The sequence below is a fragment of the Musca domestica genome, unplaced genomic scaffold (assembly GCF_030504385.1).
Source record: "Musca domestica strain aabys unplaced genomic scaffold, Musca_domestica.polishedcontigs.V.1.1 29, whole genome shotgun sequence".
NCBI classification, from domain to species: domain Eukaryota; kingdom Metazoa; phylum Arthropoda; class Insecta; order Diptera; family Muscidae; genus Musca; species Musca domestica.
The window spans coordinates 10,405,444-10,427,675 of NW_026712296.1; the positions used below are offsets into that span (position 1 = coordinate 10,405,444).

Sequence of the window (22,232 nt, forward strand, 5' to 3'; positions counted from 1 at the left end):
ACAAAACGAAAACAAAGTTGCTGGATCGTATTTACTTTAGTGGAGAAAGAAATTCGTGAAGAACAATGTATGTATATATGTTTGTACATTTTGAATACTATTGCTGCAGTACACAGTCAATGCCTGCCACAATAATTTTGCATGAAATTACATTTTAGTACACCTTTTTTGCACCCTACGATGCTATTATTTACAAACGCCCAAATGACAATATTTAAGGAGTTACAGCCAATTTTAAAATACCCTATTTTTATAACCTCCACCATAGTATGGAGGGTATATTAAGTTTGTCGTAAATTATATTATATATTATGTTCGTAGTGGATACTGCAGCCTATGAAAGAGAATTGTCTGTGCAGGTTCACGTCATCGTATAGCCCCCATATAACTGTACCTCCCGCTATTCGGTACTTTGTGGATTTTAGCGACATTATTCATCGGAATTCTTTTAAATTTGGTACTTGATGTTCGTAGCGGATACTACAGCCTATGACAGAAAATTGTCTGTGCATGTCCACGTCTTCGTATAGCCCCAATATAACGGTACATCCCGTAATTCGGTATTTTGATGATTTTAACGACATTATTCACCGATTTTTATACCTTACACCACAAGGTGGTCAGGGTATTATGTCTTTGTGCATTTGTTTGTAACAGGCAAAAGGAAACGAGATAGACTCATAGTTCCTTTTGATGATCTGCATAGAATCACATTCTGAGTCGATTTATGCATGTCCGTCCGTCCGTCCGTCTGTCCATGTATTTTTGTAAACAAAGTACAGGTCGCATTTATTATCCGATCCAGATGAAATTTTGCACAGATCATTTTTTTGGCCCAAGGACGGACCCTATTGAAATTGGAGATAATCGGTCAACATATATTCGTCCGATTTGCCTTTTATTGTGCACCAAACGTGTAATATCAGCCCAAATAGTATGGAATTTTGCATATACACCCAAATTAGGCCTAAAAATAAGTATGCCAAATTTGATCGAAATCGGTTAAGATATAGCTATAGCTCCCATATATATTGTTCATCCGATTTGTTATTTTTGCCCTCCGCCGCCGTAATATGCACTCTGTAACAACAATATTTGGGGAAATATATCATATACAGCTCAGAAATACATTTGCTAAATTTTATCGAGATCGGTTCAGATTTGGATATAGCTCCCATATATAACTTCGTCCGATTTACCTTTTATTGTGCACCAAACGTCTAATATTTGTCCAAATGGGATGGCATTTGGCACTTACGACCGAATTGAGTCTAGAAGCTATTATGTCAAATTTGGTAAAGATCGGTTCAGATATAGCTTTAGCTCCCATATATACTGTTCATCCGATTTGTTATATTTGTTACCCACAGCCGTAATATGTACTTCGTAACAACGATATTCAGAGAAATATATCAAATAAAGCTCAGAAATATTTTTGCCAAATTTTATCGAGATTGTTTCCGATTTGGATATAGCTCCCATATATATTTTTTATCCGATTTCAAATTAATTGTGCACCAAATGGGCAATACAAGTCCGAATTTAAAAGATACAAATGCTTCGGCATATTTGTGCCTTTGAATGTTAAATTATAATTATAATCATGGCGTGTATGATTGAATTCTCCCATTAAAACGTTTAATTGTAATGCGGATCTCTACTAAATTAGCAAAGTGGTGTAGGGTATCATAAAGTCGGCCCCGCCCGACTTTAAGACTTTCTTTACTGTTTTTTTTTTTTTTTTTGTTAAGTATCGCATTTGAATATTGTAATGGCTTATGACAAAATTTACCTGTGCAGGTCCAAGTCGTCGTATAGATACTTTTAAGATTTTAACAGAATTTTTAACGGATTTTATTGTTTTTGAGAATTGTCAAATTCGCTTGAAATGGTGGAGGGTATTCAAATTTCGGTCCAGCCGAACTTACAGCTTTTTTACTTGTTATTAATAAAAGACTGTTTAAATATATGGCTAAGAACGCTGAAATGATAATATTTAAGGAGTTACAGTCATATTTTTCATTATTAAACCAGTAAGGAAAAGTCAAAAGTCGGGCGGTGCCGACTATATGATACACTACACCACCATGTATATTTAGTAGAGTTCCCGTAACAAAATAATTTATTTATAGATCATACCACCTATCAACATTTGGCTTTAGATCAGTTATAGTTTGCTATAGAGTGAATAATATTACTTGATCACGGATCGTTCAAAATGCTAGACTTTTGCGCTGTCCTAACCCCTAACTTAATGCGAAATTCCGTGTCGATTGGTTTTTAATTGTGGCCTGTAGAGCCACTTCAAGATGAGGGAAGTGTTAATTGTTGGTCCATTTAATCCCCTAAATATATATCTTGAAAAACAATAGGCTTGAATTCTGACCCTAATTCAATCCACATGCTAAATTTCTTGAGAATCGGATGATAATTTCGACTTGAACATATAAAACTACAAAAACATATATAAGGTGAAAAAATATTACCAAATGTAATATTCAATATTGTATGTCAAATATGAAAAATTCGTATGCGATAAAAAATATGACAAACATATAAAAAAATATTCACTTTTTTATTGACCCATTTTCACGCGATTTTCTTATGTTTTTTCTTTTTCTGGCAAGAAGACATTCCGAATTTGTGAGAATTTTCAGAATACGTCCAGCCGTTCTTGAGTTATAAACGGCCAAACAAAATCCACATCAAATATGCCTGATGAGCCGCTTAACCAACGGCGAAACGCATCTCATAGTGGTGAGTGTGTGATAGTGTCTATCTGGCTTTCCTTTCCACTGCAAATTTCAGATCATTAAGCTCGTCTCGAAAGAGAAAACAAACACTTAAATCATAAAACATATGATCTTCGCCTTAACAAGGCAAAACTCAAAAATTCAGCCGAGCCTGGCTGTGGGATTTGAACCGCGGACCTCTGTGTGCAGCCAACTAGAAGTTGCCGTCTCTACGTTCAGAGCCATTAACCCGTCTTCCTAAAGCAGCACTAAAACAAGTGTATGCATTGGAAGCAATGTAGTTGTTGTGGACAAAAAATCCATCACTACAAAAACAAAACGTTGCTGTGAAAAAGATCTGCCAATAGAACTTGAGTCGAACCTGGAGAGTTTCTAGTGTATAATTCGCATATGCTAATTTGCAATAAGTTCGAAATATATACTACTTTCCAGAGAACGGCCCTTGTAAGCCATCATCCACATCAAATATGCCTGATGAGCCGCTTAACCAACGGCGAAACGCGTCGCATAGTGGTGAGTGTGTGATAGTGTCTATCTGGCTTTCCTTTTCACTGCAAATTTCAGATCATTAAGCTCGTCTCGAAAGAGAAAACAAACACTTAAAAAATCCCCTTCATTATATACAAGAGATATTTTGATATATTTCTATATATGCGATACCGTTACATGAACGGTTAGAAGTGACATTTTTATGCAATTGTGATTTCGGCAGAATTAAAAATATTGCGGTTTAGTGGACATTTTCTTATTTTTTACATAAAATTTATGGTCTATTTTACCCGCTAAATATTGTCCGATGACCAAACAAAATGGTAGTCTTTTGACCAGCCATAAACTCTACGCTAAATTCCGCGTCGGATTGATCTATAATTGCAACCTGTTAAACAACTACAAAATCAGAAAATTTTTCTAAATATTATGCGATCATCTCCAAAGACAATATGGCTCTATTCTGACCCTAACCCCACCTCCATGCGAAGTTTCGTGAGGATCGGACCATAATTGGTGGAGTGATAAAAATTAACATGGACAGACGGACATGCAAAGCTAGATCGACTCAGCTCGGCGAGATAGGAATATACATATATACTTTCTATGTGGAAAACCAGGTGTTACATAATGGTTGGCCCAATCAAACGTATAATACACATAGTGTTGTAGGGTATAAATATCGATCGGAGCCGAGTTGAACTAAATGGAAACGTAGGTCCCGAAATTCACTCCATTTGGGCTGATATTAGAAACTATTTGCACAATAAACTTGAAATCGGATTAAGGATATTTATGTGAGGGTCATAAAAACCAAATCGGATGAAACATATTAATGGGAGCTATATCCGAACCAATTTTCTCCAAATTGTATGTACTTGCTTCTAGACTGAATTCGGTCAGATGTACCAACTTTTGACAAATATTGGGTATTTGGTGCACAATTAACCCGAAATCGGTTCAAGCTATATATGGGAACCGATCTTGATCTTTGCTGGTAGAAAATATCGAATGCATATAACGAATGTGCGGGACATAAACACCAAATCAGATGAAAAATATGGGAGCTATAGCTATATCTGAACCGATTTTCATCAAATTAAATGTACTTTTTTGTTGACTGAATTAGGTTGGAATAGCCGAATAGACTGGTGCACAATTAACCCGAAATCGGCAGAGGATATATATGGGAGCTATATTGAAATCTGAACCGATCTTGACAAAATTTGATACACTTATTTCATAGCTGTATTTGATATCTGGTACCAATGATCATTGTTGTGGAATGCATAATACGCTTGTGAGGAACTTTAAACCCCAAATCGGATAAAACATATATATGGAAGCTATAGCTAAATCTGAACCGATGTACACCAAATTTGAAGTACTGGTTTATGTTATGAATTCAGTCGTAAATCCTAAAACTCAGTCCATTTGAGGTGAAATTAGACATTTGGTGCACAATAAAACTGATATCGGAAAAGGATATATTTGAGAGCTATATTCTTATCTGAACCGATCTCCATAAAATTTGACAGAGGTATTTTCGAGCAGTATCTGATGTCCTGTGCCAAATATCATATATAAATATCTTCTGGAGTGCATATTACGCATGTGAGGGACTTAAAACCCCAAATCGGATGAGACATATATATGCGAGCTATAGCTTTATCTGAACCGATTTTCTACAAACTTGATTAACTTGCTGCTAGATTAAATTCGATATAGCGTACTGAAATAAATGCGACCTGCATTTTGTTCACAAGAATATATGGACGGACGGATGGACATGCATAAATCGACTCAGGAAGTAATTCTATGAAGATCCTCAAAAGTAGCTATGGGTCTATCTCACCATCTTCTACATGTTACTAAATTTAGTGCAAGACATAAAAACTGTTGAAATAAAAAGGCTAAAACGTCAACATTTTAAAATACCCTATTTTTGATTATTAAAAAACTAAACAAATAAGTAGGCCAAAAACGCCGAAATTTTAATATTTAGGGGGTTACATCCATTTTTTAAGCCCTATTTTTCATTATTAAAAAGCTGTTAAAAAAAAAAATAGGCTAAATACGCCGAAACGTTAATATTTAAGAAGTTACATCCATTTAAAATACTCTATTTTTCATTATTAATACACTGTTTGAATGTTAAAAATAAAAAATAAAAACCGCGAAATGTTAATATTTAAGGAGTTACATCCATTTTAAAATACCCTATCTTTCATTATAAAAAAAAAAACTAAACAGATAAATATATATTTTGATGATTTTAGCGACATTATTCACCGGAATTATTTCAAATTCCTAATGGGTACCAAGGTCTATGAAAATTGCATTTGCAGGTGCGGGTCATGGCCTCTATATATAGGATGAGATAAAAAAACTGCAACAAATCAAGCGCCATAATTTTTAAATTTTGTTTTAAATTTTATTGAATGAAAGCAAAAAATGTCGGAAACAACATCAAATTTTAGAATAAGTTTAAATTTGTTCGAATTGGTCACCTTTGGCACGAATTATGGCCTTCAAACGGTCAATGAAACCGTCACACGCTGCCCGAATGTTGCTCTGCAGCATTTTGTCACATTCCCGGCGAAGCACTTGCTTAAGGTGATCGACACTTTGGTATTTTTTAGACACAATAGTCCAACGGATTGATATCCGGGGATTTTGGTAGCCATTATGCACTGGAAATGAAGCGATGAACCTCATTTTGTAACCATTCTTGGGTGGTGCGTGCTGAGTGCGATGGTGCTGTTGGAATGTCCAACACGATCATAATGTTTGTTAACAAACTGCTTGACAACGAATGTTTTCTCATCGGAGAAAGCCAAATTCGGTAGTTTACCACTTTCGGCTAAGCGAAGCGACTCTTTAGCTCTTTTGAGTCATTTTTCTTTCTTTCCGTTGTGGTGTAAGTGCTTGCACCTTTTGGAATTTCAGTCTGAAGTTGGTTGCAGTTTTTTCATCTCACCCTGTAAGGGTAACTCCTTATATTGGGTATTTTTATTAGTTTAGCGGTACTTTTCATAGTTGGTAGGATTTTCTCCATGCAAATAACCAATATAAATGTATATTTGTTACGCGTATAATTGCTACATATGCATAGTGGTGTAGCATATTACATGGTCGGACCCATCTGACTTTTGTCTTTTCCTTTTTGGTTTCTGTGCTTCACTGCTGGTATTGCGCTGGCAATCTCTGAGTTTTAGTAATGTAAATACATACGAACACAGAGTTTTTCTTTTCAAAGTCTTATATTTACATCAACAATCCATGAAATTTTATTAATATACCCTCAGTCATTTTACTACTGAGGGTATAGGGCCAAAAAAACGTCTATCGAAATAACGATTGTAGACTCTAGGTCTCTTTGGATCAAATTCTTTTCAGGACATTTGGGGTCGATCTAGGGGGTTTCGCCTGTCCGTCTGTTGGCCCAAACTTCATTTATCGTAATGTTATTATTAAACTTAGATCGATTTCAGAGATGGACAATATCGGTCAGGTCAACATTTTCTCAGAAAATATTTATACCGCATACAACATGAAATGATGTTCTAATTTTCTGCAAACTTTGCATATCCCAATATTTGTATCAGTGCTATGTCTGGTGCGAAAATGGACAATATCGATCCACTCATTAAGTGTATCTGCCCCTCAAAGAGTCAACATTTTGAATAATTTTAACTCTCATAAAATGCGAAATAAGCATGCGATTCGCTTCAAATTTCACACATTCCAATATTTCTACTAACAGAAGACCTGTGGCGAAGATAAATGGTAGATATCGCTCCATTCCTTCTGGTACTTTCCCCACAAAGGGGAAAACATTTTGAATAACCACTAAGATCATATAACGCGAAATGGGCGTCCGATTATTTTCAAACTCAGCACATCCCAATATTTCTATTAACACAAGATCTGGTAAGCATCAGATTCTCGTTAAATTTCGCACATTTTTGATAACAAAAGATATAATGTGAAAATAAAGATGTAATGGTCGAATCCTAATGGTAATTCCTCACAAAAATTATAATTATACCCTACAATACTATGTGTTGGGGGTATTATAAGTTTGATTGGGCCAGAATTTATGTAATACCTTGAAATATTGGTTTCCCATATAGGAAAGTATATATGGATCTTCCTAGCTCGCCAAGCTGAGTCGATCTAGCTATGTATGTCCGTCCGTCCGTCTGTCCATGTTAATTTGTAATCACGCTACAGGTCGCAATTATGGCCCGATCCTTACGAAATTTTGCACGAAGGTGGGGTTAGGGTCAGAATAGAAGCCTACTTCTTTTGGAGATGATCGTCAAATGTTTAGGGGTTGAAATGGACCAAATACTGAAAAAATGTCGGATTTTGTAGTAGCTATACAGGTCGCAATTATAGACCAATCGACGCGGAATTTCGCATGTAGCTAGCGGGGAAGAAGCCTACCAATTTGGGTGGTCATTGGATAATATTTAGCGGGTAAAATAGGCCATATCTTTTGTGTTGAAAAAATTCAATAATTTTCCTTAAACCGCGAATATTTTAAATCCCGGCGAAATCACAAAGCCATGATGTTAACATCCATCAAATCGGATATTTAGCAAAATATGTGCGATATATATGTCTATCAAAGAAGATATGCTTGAAAGATCTCTTATATGTCGAGAACGGCTGAACTGATTTCGACAGTTCTCATTAATTCAAAATGGCCTCTTGGCAGGAAAGAAAAAACCTCTAAAAAAATTGCATAAAAATATCTCTCTAATGATGAAAATATTGATTTTTTAATATTTTCTCATATTTTTCAATTTTGTCATATTTTTGGCATATTTTCATTTTGAATTAAACATTTGGTAATATTTCTACAGCTAACAAAACTAAGTAGTTAGGATATCAGGATATCATATACAGATCGCATTTACGGCCCGATCCTTATGAAATTTTGCATGGGGATAAGATGAGGGTCAGAATAGAAGCCTACTCTTTTTGAAGATAATCGCCATATATTTAGGGGTTGAAATGGACAAAAAAAAAAAAAAAACTGCAAAATTGTCAGCAAGTCGTAATTATCGCCAGATCCTCACGCGCATTTGAATGGAGGTTACTGGACATTGCAAAAGCCAAATAGTTTTGGATGGCCATCCAAAAATATTCAATGTGTGAAATAGTTTGCCAACTTTTGTAGACAAAATACGAAAATATCCATTCCAGTGACTTTTCGGAGAATTCACAAATATAGGAAAGACGCACTTCTGACTATTTCGTTAAGGCTGATTTCGTTGAAGAATGTAGTCAAATGTCTGTATCTCATATAGATGCGTTTGAGTCAAAAACCAATAATAAATGTTAATCTTTTGCCATTTCTGAGGGATTATAGGTCTTTGGGAAATATTGGTTCCAGATCTAGGAAGACCATTTACGTGCAACATCTACCAATAAATTGGAAATGAGCAAATTAGTTTAAGTTGCTATTATTCGAAAATTAGAGAACGAAACCTGATGGTTCTCTTTTATTATTTGTCACAATATCTTGTGGAATTCTTTCGAGTATCTCGCCTATACAAACTGTATCATTTATTATGGTGTTGTAGGGTATTCAACGGTCGGCCCCGCTCGACTGTAGCCTTTGCTTACTTGTTTTTATTTACGTTTATTCTCATAAAATTGGAAATAAATGTTCTACTTATCTTATATAAAGTGAAGGGGAAGTAGTCTTGCCAACTCTGGCACATTGAAATATTTATATCAGACTTATGTCGGATACACAATGGACAATATTGGCCCACACCTTCGGAACCTTGCCCTACATGGTCGTCGAAATATATTCAAAAAAGTTAAGAAGTAGCAGTCAATATTTTAAGATTTAAGTGTATTTTAACTTCTGTTATGATTATTTAAAATGTTGACCCTTTATGGAGTAGGTTCCGAAGGAATGGGTCAATATCGGCCATTTCGTTTCGGGCCTAAATAAATATGATATAAATATTGCGACATGTCAGCTTTGGACTATTTCCATCACCAATATGAGATATATGATAATTTTTAGAAAATGTTAAGCACGTGGGGTTAGTACATTTTAATATTTTCTAAAACCACACATTGTCGACCGAATTATTCCATTTTCATACTTCATCTAAAACAGATAAAAATATTGGGTATGGGCAAAATTACAAGAAAATCGAACATTTATATCCAATCTTATGCATATCATATATTTCATATTCATCTCAAGTATCTGGTTAGGAGAAATATTTAGATATAGCCAGTTGCAAAGAATCGCTGACTGTTTCGCAAGCTATGACAGACAAAAGTATTGAAAAATTTGTGGGTGAGGTACCAGAAGAAGTTCGTAGATATATACGATCTTCACAAAAGATCTTCTATTAGAAAACATGTTTGGATGTGGTGAGAAATTTGAAGAGAGTTGGATGCTTATTTCTTTGAGCTTTTGGTTTTTCAAAATCTTGAACACTATGTGGGGGATGTACCAGAAGAAATGGTCCGAACCCTCCCATATTTATTACAAATCTGGTCCTGATGGAAATATTGACATGTACCAAGTCTGAATGGAATCGAATGTTAATTTCATGATTTATGAGCTTCATCGGTATTCAAAATGTTGGCCTTTTGTGGGGTTGGTACCATAGGGAATGGACCGATAAATCCCATTTTTACAGCAGATCGTGTGTTAATATACATAATGGGATGTGTAAAATATAAAATATGAAAAGAACCGGATGGTTATTTCGGATTGTATATTCGTTTTGGTTATTCAAGAGGTACCAGAAGGACCGATATTGCGCATCTACGAACTCAATCTAAGTTTGATAATATGATTACGATGTACAAGTTTTAATCAAATCGGATACTCCCTTCGAGAGTTATCGTGCGCACCAGCCAGCCAGACAGACAGACGATCGCTACATCGACTCCAAATATCCTGAAGCGGATTTGGTCCAAATAGACCAAAAACGTTTTTTCGATGAGGCACGTTTTGGCGGTATAACTCTCTAAACATATGGCTAAGGGTATTATAAACAAACATTGTCTGAGAGTATACATTTAACTTTTTAACTTGTTTATTTCTTCGTTTGCCGACGACGAGTCTCGGGCATCGCACAAACTCTCTGCCTGCGTTATTCATTACTTGGTAATGAGGAAAGTTAGATATTTTTCTTTGGTATTTTCCAAATTTATGGCTGGATTGTAAGCATAACTGCTATCATCGGCCGTCTAGCAAATCGAATTGGAGTTAATTTATTTTGAATTACAAATTGAAAACAACAACAAAAACGCATAAGCCAATATTAAATTGGAAATACTCGGGCTCATCTAATCGATCATGTAAGTTCCTAATTAAAAATCTCTCCAAATAACCGGTGTGGCAGACACGTTCCTTCCTTTTTTATCGTCGATCTCCATACATACTTACATGCATACATACAACGACGTTACTGTTGTCGCTGGGTTGTGGAGAGCAACAACACAACGCATTGGATCACTGATCACAGTACGACGTTTAATGTACACCTTATTTCGTTACGATTTTGTTTTGGTCTTGTTGTTGTTGTTATTACTGCTTCTGCTACTTTTCAAAACGTAACATTCATATAAAAAAAAGGAAAAAAAGAACACGACTACTGCTGCTCCGATATGAAAAGAATACAAAACGTGACATAAACAGATTAGGGATTGAACCAACAACAGACAACGTACAGAACGAAACCAAAGTAAACAAGCAAACAAAAAGAAACAGAAAAACAACAACAACAACAGCAAAAACACCATGAAGAAAGCAAAACACGTTGTTGTTGCTGTCATGATTTCAAGTGTAATTTACGCAGCAGTAGCTACCGAAATACGCTCGAGATTATTATCGCACCGTTTGTTGTTGTCTAAGTGAGCGGTGCGCGAGTTACGTATAATCATACTACCCCTGATAAAATTGATAAGTTCTTGGAAACAATTAGCCAATAAAACGTGTACAATTATTGCACTGTAAGCATAAGTGAATTTGACATTCTTTAGTTTGACTTTATTTTATTTTTCCAGTTAAAACTGTCTGGAGCTGAGTATACAATTATTTACAAAAGTGTGTTAATCAAATTTCATTTAAAATAAACTTATGCTAACACTGCAATAATTAATTAACAAATAATACCTGTAGAATAAGTAAATTAAAAATGTAAAAGTTAGTCTTAGTTCCATCCTCTTAGTCGCAAGTCGACGAATAAATAAAAGAAAGAAAAAAAAAAACAATTTTTTTTTTTTAATAAACATAATTAATCAGGTTATCTAATTGGCGCAGTCGGTAGGATCCTTTAGGAATTAAAAAGGATCCAGTGAAACGTACCTAAATTATAAATAATTAAATAAATTCTGCGAATCCTACGGGACCCTCCAGGATTATAAAATAAACATTAGTGCAGTGAATAATTAAAAAAAAAAAAAAAAAAATTAAACACCACTAAAATAAACAATAGTGCAGTGAATAATTCAAAAAATTGAACACCACTAAAATAAACAATAGTGCAGTGAATAATTCAAAAAATTGAACACCACTAAAATAAACAATAGTGCAGTGAACATTTAAGTTAAGTGGACACCACTAGATAAAGGAAGTCAATCCTTTTTTTTTTTCTTTTAAAAGTGTATTCGCAAAGGCAAAAAGTCTTCGACAAACGAAGAAGAATGGAGGAACAAGCTCACATCGCATCCGTAAATGTGGCAGAAGAACTAGCCAGAAAGGATCAACAATTGGAACGGTTACGCCAAGCATATCTAGAATTGCAACAGCAAACACAAGAACTACAACAACAACAGCGTAACCCGGTGTTATATGATACACAATCAAATAATGCAAAAGACAACATTTTAAAAACGATAAATCATCTACCCATTTTCACCGGCACCGGAGAAGTAACGGTGAACAGCTTTTTTAGTAGCACTGAATACTTGCTGTCAACTATACAAGATGAAAATATTAAGAAGGAGGCCATAAGAACAATATTCTATAAAATAATCCAGGGACAAGCTAAAGACGTCATAATAAACATACCCACACCGGACAACTGGCAACTAATCAAAGAGACTTTAAAACTAAGGTATAGACCGAACGTGGAACCACACAATATATATAGGATGATAGCCAACTTAAAAGTAAATTCGGTAAGTGAATTAATAATAGAGTTGCAGAATCTAAAATATAAGGCAGATGAGTTAATAGTTTATTACCGAAATGACCACTATATTGACTTATCAAACGTGGACAGTCTTTTAGTAAATACAATTAAGGAAATGACACAAGGTACACTGTTAGACAAAATTTACGAAGAAAGAAACATTAATGATATATTAAAAATATTGACAAGAAGGAGATTTGAAGACACATGCATTAGGCCAGAATATAGGAAGTTTAGGACTAAAGACGACGTAACATTTAGACAAAATCGGTCGCAAAATAGGAATAATTTTAATCCGCAGATTAACAGTAATAACCAGGGATATAATCAACGGAATTGGTTAGGACAAAATAATTTTAGGTCGGATATTAGACAAGAACGAAATAATAATGATAATAATAAAACCTATAATAATAATAATAACGATAACTATAATAGGAATAGAAACTTTAATCATTCAGGACAGTATAGAGTCCAACAAAATAACAGTTATAATAATAACTATAATAATAGGAATCAAAATGGAAATTTTAATCATTCAGGACAGTATAGAGTCCAACAAAGTAACTATAATAATATGTCGGGAAATTTCAGAAGGTTTCAGCAACAGGTAGGAAACCCTAGGCCAAATTTCAGCCAAAATCGCTTGAATCAACCTAGGCAAGACCAGCAGGAACCTATGGAAATAGACAATATAGAAGTAGATAATTATCGAGTAGTAGGAAACTCTGAACCAAATTTACATCAGGATAACGGACAAGACCAAAGACAAAATAATTTTTTTCGGAAACAACCTCCGATTGTTTACCTACCATAACCATTACGATTAATAAAAGGAAATATAAAGCTTTGATTGATACAGGCGCAAACTTAAGCCTGATTGACAGTAAGGTAAAAGATTTTGAACGAGTTTTACTAAAACAACCTATAGAATTTAGCACCATAACTAGGAAGGACATAATTAAATTTGAAGTTATAACTGACGCACCTATGGAATTTAACTTACCAAATTATACAAAAATTAAGTGGAAAATGCAAGAGTTAAAAGGAAGAAAGTACAATTTTATTATAGGAGTTGATTTACTAAACCATTTTAACACGATGATAAATTTAATAGACGGACACATAACATTTAATAACAAGATTACAAAATTTTTAATTAATCCATATAAGGATTTGGAAATATGTTCATTGGAAAAACTGGAAGTTGACTTGGACAGAATTCAGTTGAATCATTTAAATGCAGAGGAGCATTTAGAAGTTACGAGAATTTTAAGAAGATTCGACAAAATATTTTTTAAAGAAGGGGACCAATTGACAAGTACAATGACAATAAAACATGAAATAAGAACGACAACAAATGAACAGATAAATTCCAAATTATACAGATATCCGCCACAACATGAAGAAGAAGTACGACGACAGATCAGGGAAATGGAGGAACAGGGCATAATTAGGAAAAGTTGTTCAAGATATTCAAGCCCATTAATAGTAGTACCCAAGAAAATAGATAATTCTGGAGAGCGTAAATATAGATTAGTGGTAGATTATAGGAAGCTTAATGAAGTGACGATCGATGATAAATATCCACTACCGAACATAGATTCAATTTTAGATAAACTAGGACGAGCACAATATTTTACTACCTTGGATCTAGCCAAGGGATACCATCAAATTCTAATAAGAGAACAGGACAGAGAGAAAACAGCTTTTGTGACACCTCACGGATTATATGAATTCATAAGAATGCCGTTTGGGTTAAAAAATGCCCCAGCGACATTCCAACGATTAATGAATGAAACACTAAGAGATTTCATTAATAAAACATGTGTAGTTTATCTAGACGATATACTTATTTTTAGTACTTCTCTTAAGGAACACGTTAAAGCCATAACGGACATTTTCACGGTATTGGAACGGGCAAATTTAAAAATACAAATCGACAAATGTAATTTCATGAAAAGAGAGACAGAATTTTTGGGGCATATTCTGACAAAGGAAGGACTAAAACCAAACCCCAATAAAATTAAGGTTATTCAAGAATTAGATTTACCTAAAACAGAAAAACAAATCAAAAGTTTCCTGGGATTAACGGGATATTATAGAAAATTTGTGAGAGATTATGCTAAAGTCGCACAGCCAATAACAAAATACTTAAAGAAAGGTGTAAAAATAAATTTAAGGGACCCTACATACATAGAAGCTTTTGAAAAATTAAAATCTTTAATTAGCTCTCATCCAATTTTAAGATACCCAAATTATGAAAGACAATTTACATTAACTACAGATGCGTCGAATTACGCAATCGGTGCTGTCCTGTCACAGGAGGGACATCCAATTTGTTTTGCATCAAGAACGCTTAACAATCACGAAAGAAATTATTCGGCAACGGACAAAGAATTTCTAGCAATATTATGGAGCGTTAATTATTTGAGACCATACCTCTATGGTCGAAAATTTAAAATACTTACGGATCACCAACCCATCAGATTTTTACACACAAAATATAGAGGGAAAGACATGTCACCCAGGCACCAGCGATGGTTTTTGAAATTAGGAGAATACGATTTTAATATAGAATACATAAAAGGCAAGGAAAACAAGGTGGCAGATTTTCTAAGTAGAATTGAGAAAGATAATGAAGATGATACCATTTCAGATAAGGTACAAAATTCGGAGAATAATTCAGAATTGAGAATAATAAATAATATTGAGGATGATGATGATGTATCAATGATTACAATTCATTCAGCTGATGAAAATTTACAAGATCATTTCTTTATAAAAGAAGAAATAGTGAATAAGTACAGGACACAGATTATACTTACAAATGATAAAGTTCAGGAAATAAAACATTTACATAATAAAAGGATAATTTTCATAGCGGAAAGTGATTTTCACGAAATGGGGGAAATATTTAGAAAGTATATTACCAAAGGAAAAATAGGTATATTTTCGGAAGTATCGGAGAGAAGCTATAATACTGTTCAGGAAAAACTAATAGAAATGTACTCTAATGAGAAACAAGTGGAATTTATTAAATGCACTATCAGGGCTCAAGATATAGAAACAGAAGTGGAGGCGGTGAAACAGATATCATTATATCATGTAAAAGAAAGTATGCACTCGGGCATACAGGAAACCTATAACCAAATAAAAAATAAAATTTATTACCCAAGATTAATGGAACTAATTCAATTAGTTATAAATCAATGTGAAGTTTGTCAGGAGATAAAATATGATAGAAATCCAATTAAATTGAAATTCTCATACACAGAAACACCGTCGACGAAAAACGAAATAATACATATTGACACATATGTGATTAAAAGATTTCATTTTTTGACAATAATTGATAAATTTTCTAAATTCGGTGCAGCGTATCCATTGAATGATAGAAATCATTTAACAATAATGGAGCAATTAGATGATCATTTTACAAAGGTAGGGAAGCCAAGGAAAATAATAGCCGATAATGAATTTAAAGTCACTAGACTAAAGGAATTCTTAGACAATGAAAATATAGAATTGCATCTGACCAAACCTAATAGTCACACGGGAAACGCCGACATAGAACGATTTCACAACACAATTGCGGAAAAGTTTAGGATAATGTATAAAGCAAATAAGGAAATACCGGTGAAACAATTAATTCAGAGATCAATTAGAAATTACAACGAACGATATCACTCAACTATTAAATGTACTCCTAAAGAGGTTCAACAAGGAAAAATGGATGAAAATAAAGTTAGAAAGTATTTAGAGGACAGTAAAAGAAAAATAATAGATAAAATAAATAACTCTAGAGAAGATTATAAGGAAAATAGAAAAGAAGGGTTTATAAAAAATTATAAGGCCGTCCGACATAAGGAACAACCGAAATATAAAAAGACAAAACTGGAGCGAATACATCCGTGCAATATTAAAAGACCTTTGAAATTTGCAGATTTGGACAATACTGATGATACTAATATGGATACCACAGACTAGAGGGATAATTACTACAAAATTTCTGACAGAACAAAGAGGATATATGGACATTTGCATGGGAAATCAGAAAATTGTTAATGAATCGGACATAATTTTACATATAATCAATCTTCACGAAATTGAAACAATTTTAGATGACATAACAGATAACATTATTCTAATGAAAATCGAAAACAAAGAATTACTTGAGTTAGAACTATTAGATGCCAGAAATAAATTAATGACGTTGATACCCAAACAAAATAGAAAAAGACGTGGACTAATTAACGGTATAGGAAGTATGACCAAATGGTTATTTGGGACGATGGACGATGAAGACAGACGGAACATACAAGAACATCTTCTTAATATTAATGAAATTAAGGAAAATAATAATCAACAGATTGTAATTAATGATTATTTCAATATAACTTTAAGTCATTTAAAGATGGTAATTAAGAATGATAGAAAGAAAATAGAACAAGAATTAAACTCTATAAACAAATTTTTAGAGGAAGAAAATAATAAAAGTTTATACTTAGAACAATTGACTAATATACAATTAATTAAGAATAAGATAGAGCATTTGCAAGACAACGTAATTTCTGCAAAATACGGGATTGTACACCCAAGTATTTTAACAAGTAGAGAAATAAGAAAATATGAAATAGATTATAACAAACTTAAATATATTCAGTTTGGAACAACATTTCTTAACAACTCTTATCTTGTGTTTGGAATAAAAATACCTAAACAATTTATAACAGTAAAATTAAGATTTATTGTACCAATACCAGATAATGAAAATAATGAAATAGAATCTAATATGGAAAGATTTTTTGAATTTCAAAATAAAACTTATAAATTTGAAGAGAATAAACATTTAAAAGATTTAAAGTTAAGTCATCATTGTTTAATAAAGAATAATTGTCAATTGATAAAAAAAATAAAGACTTTGAAATTATACAGTTAGATATAGACACAATTATAATTAAAAATGCAATAAACACGACTGTAAATCAAACTTGTAACTTTGAAAAAATTTTGTTAAATGGAAATTATTTAATTAATTTTAATAATTGTTCAGTTAGGATAAAAGATTATTATTTTTCAAATATTGCAGAAATTACAAAAGAAAGACAAATAATTGAAAATACAAACAAAACTCAAAATTTTAAACATAAGATATCGTTCGAACAAATTGAAAAAGAACATCAATACAATGTAAGAAATATCGGAAAATTAAAATACCACACTAAAATAACATATGTATGTAATATTTCTATAGTAATTGTAATAATTATTTTAATTTTCATAATCATAACAAAACATAAATATATAACTGTAAAATTAAATAAAAGAATTCAGGAGAATTCTAGTCTAAAGGGGGGAGTAGTTACGTATAATCATACTACCCCTGATAAAATTGATAAGTTCTTGGAAACAATTAGCCAATAAAACGTGTACAATTATTGCACTGTAAGCATAAGTGAATTTGACATTCTTTAGTTTGACTTTATTTTATTTTTCCAGTTAAAACTGTCTGGAGCTGAGTATACAATTATTTACAAAAGTGTGTTAATCAAATTTCATTTAAAATAAACTTATGCTAACACTGCAATAATTAATTAACAAATAATACCTGTAGAATAAGTAAATTAAAAATGTAAAAGTTAGTCTTAGTTCCATCCTCTTAGTCGCAAGTCGACGAATAAATAAAAGAAAGAAAAAAAAAAACAATTTTTTTTTTTTAATAAACATAATTAATCAGGTTATCTAATTCGCGCGAATTAGATAACCTGATTAATTATGTTTATTAAAAAAAAATTGTTTTTTTTTTTTAATTTTTTTTTCTTTCTTTTATTTATTTATTCGTCGACTTGCGACTAAGAGGATGGAACCAAGACTAACTTTTACATTTTTAATTTACTTATTCTACAGGTATTATTTGTTAATTAATTATTGCAGTGTTAGCATAAGTTTATTTTAAATGAAATTTGATTAACACACTTTTGTAAATAATTGTATACTCAGCTCCAGACAGTTTTAACTGGAAAAATAAAATAAAGTCAAACTAAAGAATGTCAAATTCACTTATGCTTACAGTGCAATAATTGTACACGTTTTATTGGCTAATTGTTTCCAAGAACTTATCAATTTTATCAGGGGTAGTATGATTATACGTAACTACTCCCCCCTTTAGACTAGAATTCTCCTGAATTCTTTTATTTAATTTTACAGTTATATATTTATGTTTTGTTATGATTATGAAAATTAAAATAATTATTACAATTACTATAGAAATATTACATACATATGTTATTTTAGTGTGGTATTTTAATTTTCCGATATTTCTTACATTGTATTGATGTTCTTTTTCAATTTGTTCGAACGATATCTTATGTTTAAAATTTTGAGTTTTGTTTGTATTTTCAATTATTTGTCTTTCTTTTGTAATTTCTGCAATATTTGAAAAATAATAATCTTTTATCCTAACTGAACAATTATTAAAATTAATTAAATAATTTCCATTTAACAAAATTTTTTCAAAGTTACAAGTTTGATTTACAGTCGTGTTTATTGCATTTTTAATTATAATTGTGTCTATATCTAACTGTATAATTTCAAAGTCTTTATTTTTTATCAATTGACAATTATTCTTTATTAAACAATGATGACTTAACTTTAAATCTTTTAAATGTTTATTCTCTTCAAATTTATAAGTTTTATTTTGAAATTCAAAAAATCTTTCCATATTAGATTCTATTTCATTATTTTCATTATCTGGTATTGGTACAATAAATCTTAATTTTACTGTTATAAATTGTTTAGGTATTTTTATTCCAAACACAAGATAAGAGTTGTTAAGAAATGTTGTTCCAAACTGAATATATTTAAGTTTGTTATAATCTATTTCATATTTTCTTATTTCTCTACTTGTTAAAATACTTGGGTGTACAATCCCGTATTTTGCAGAAATTACGTTGTCTTGCAAATGCTCTATCTTATTCTTAATTAATTGTATATTAGTCAATTGTTCTAAGTATAAACTTTTATTATTTTCTTCCTCTAAAAATTTGTTTATAGAGTTTAATTCTTGTTCTATTTTCTTTCTATCATTCTTAATTACCATCTTTAAATGACTTAAAGTTATATTGAAATAATCATTAATTACAATCTGTTGATTATTATTTTCCTTAATTTCATTAATATTAAGAAGATGTTCTTGTATGTTCCGTCTGTCTTCATCGTCCATCGTCCCAAATAACCATTTGGTCATACTTCCTATACCGTTAATTAGTCCACGTCTTTTTCTATTTTGTTTGGGTATCAACGTCATTAATTTATTTCTGGCATCTAATAGTTCTAACTCAAGTAATTCTTTGTTTTCGATTTTCATTAGAATAATGTTATCTGTTATGTCATCTAAAATTGTTTCAATTTCGTGAAGATTGATTATATGTAAAATTATGTCCGATTCATTAACAATTTTCTGATTTCCCATGCAAATGTCCATATATCCTCTTTGTTCTGTCAGAAATTTTGTAGTAATTATCCCTCTAGTCTGTGGTATCCATATTAGTATCATCAGTATTGTCCAAATCTGCAAATTTCAAAGGTCTTTTAATATTGCACGGATGTATTCGCTCCAGTTTTGTCTTTTTATATTTCGGTTGTTCCTTATGTCGGACGGCCTTATAATTTTTTATAAACCCTTCTTTTCTATTTTCCTTATAATCTTCTCTAGAGTTATTTATTTTATCTATTATTTTTCTTTTACTGTCCTCTAAATACTTTCTAACTTTATTTTCATCCATTTTTCCTTGTTGAACCTCTTTAGGAGTACATTTAATAGTTGAGTGATATCGTTCGTTGTAATTTCTAATTGATCTCTGAATTAATTGTTTCACCGGTATTTCCTTATTTGCTTTATACATTATCCTAAACTTTTCCGCAATTGTGTTGTGAAATCGTTCTATGTCGGCGTTTCCCGTGTGACTATTAGGTTTGGTCAGATGCAATTCTATATTTTCATTGTCTAAGAATTCCTTTAGTCTAGTGGTTTTAAATTCATTATCGGCTATTATTTTCCTTGGCTTCCCTACCTTTGTAAAATGATCATCTAATTGCTCCATTATTGTTAAATGATTTCTATCATTCAATGGATACGCTGCACCGAATTTAGAAAATTTATCAATTATTGTCAAAAAATGAAATCTTTTAATCACATATGTGTCAATATGTATTATTTCGTTTTTCGTCGACGGTGTTTCTGTGTATGAGAATTTCAATTTAATTGGATTTCTATCATATTTTATCTCCTGACAAACTTCACATTGATTTATAACTAATTGAATTAGTTCCATTAATCTTGGGTAATAAATTTTATTTTTTATTTGGTTATAGGTTTCCTGTATGCCCGAGTGCATACTTTCTTTTACATGATATAATGATATCTGTTTCACCGCCTCCACTTCTGTTTCTATATCTTGAGCCCTGATAGTGCATTTAATAAATTCCACTTGTTTCTCATTAGAGTACATTTCTATTAGTTTTTCCTGAACAGTATTATAGCTTCTCTCCGATACTTCCGAAAATATACCTATTTTTCCTTTGGTAATATACTTTCTAAATATTTCCCCCATTTCGTGAAAATCACTTTCCGCTATGAAAATTATCCTTTTATTATGTAAATGTTTTATTTCCTGAACTTTATCATTTGTAAGTATAATCTGTGTCCTGTACTTATTCACTATTTCTTCTTTTATAAAGAAATGATCTTGTAAATTTTCATCAGCTGAATGAATTGTAATCATTGATACATCATCATCATCCTCAATATTATTTATTATTCTCAATTCTGAATTATTCTCCGAATTTTGTACCTTATCTGAAATGGTATCATCTTCATTATCTTTCTCAATTCTACTTAGAAAATCTGCCACCTTGTTTTCCTTGCCTTTTATGTATTCTATATTAAAATCGTATTCTCCTAATTTCAAAAACCATCGCTGGTGCCTGGGTGACATGTCTTTCCCTCTATATTTTGTGTGTAAAAATCTGATGGGTTGGTGATCCGTAAGTATTTTAAATTTTCGACCATAGAGGTATGGTCTCAAATAATTAACGCTCCATAATATTGCTAGAAATTCTTTGTCCGTTGCCGAATAATTTCTTTCGTGATTGTTAAGCGTTCTTGATGCAAAACAAATTGGATGTCCCTCCTGTGACAGGACAGCACCGATTGCGTAATTCGACGCATCTGTAGTTAATGTAAATTGTCTTTCATAATTTGGGTATCTTAAAATTGGATGAGAGCTAATTAAAGATTTTAATTTTTCAAAAGCTTCTATGTATGTAGGGTCCCTTAAATTTATTTTTACACCTTTCTTTAAGTATTTTGTTATTGGCTGTGCGACTTTAGCATAATCTCTCACAAATTTTCTATAATATCCCGTTAATCCCAGGAAACTTTTGATTTGTTTTTCTGTTTTAGGTAAATCTAATTCTTGAATAACCTTAATTTTATTGGGGTTTGGTTTTAGTCCTTCCTTTGTCAGAATATGCCCCAAAAATTCTGTCTCTCTTTTCATGAAATTACATTTGTCGATTTGTATTTTTAAATTTGCCCGTTCCAATACCGTGAAAATGTCCGTTATGGCTTTAACGTGTTCCTTAAGAGAAGTACTAAAAATAAGTATATCGTCCAGATAAACTACACATGTTTTATTAATGAAATCTCTTAGTGTTTCATTCATTAATCGTTGGAATGTCGCTGGGGCATTTTTTAACCCAAACGGCATTCTTATGAATTCATATAATCCGTGAGGTG

The 22,232-nt window shown here is 32.1% G+C and overlaps 2 protein-coding genes across 2 annotated transcripts in view; one reads left to right on the top strand and one right to left on the bottom strand.

Annotated features, from left to right (window-relative positions):
- The window catches only part of LOC101892759 (elongation factor-like GTPase 1), a 432,356-nt gene that overhangs the window by 17,809 nt on the left and 392,315 nt on the right, over window positions 1-22,232 (bottom strand). The gene's annotated exons all lie outside the window — the stretch shown is intronic.
- Window positions 11,325-13,276, top strand: LOC131803308 (GATA zinc finger domain-containing protein 4-like). Its single transcript, XM_059124411.1, has 2 exons — window positions 11,325-11,340; window positions 11,899-13,276. Coding segments are annotated over exons 1-2 (1,350 nt in total). The 5' UTR covers window positions 11,325-11,339; the 3' UTR covers window positions 13,248-13,276.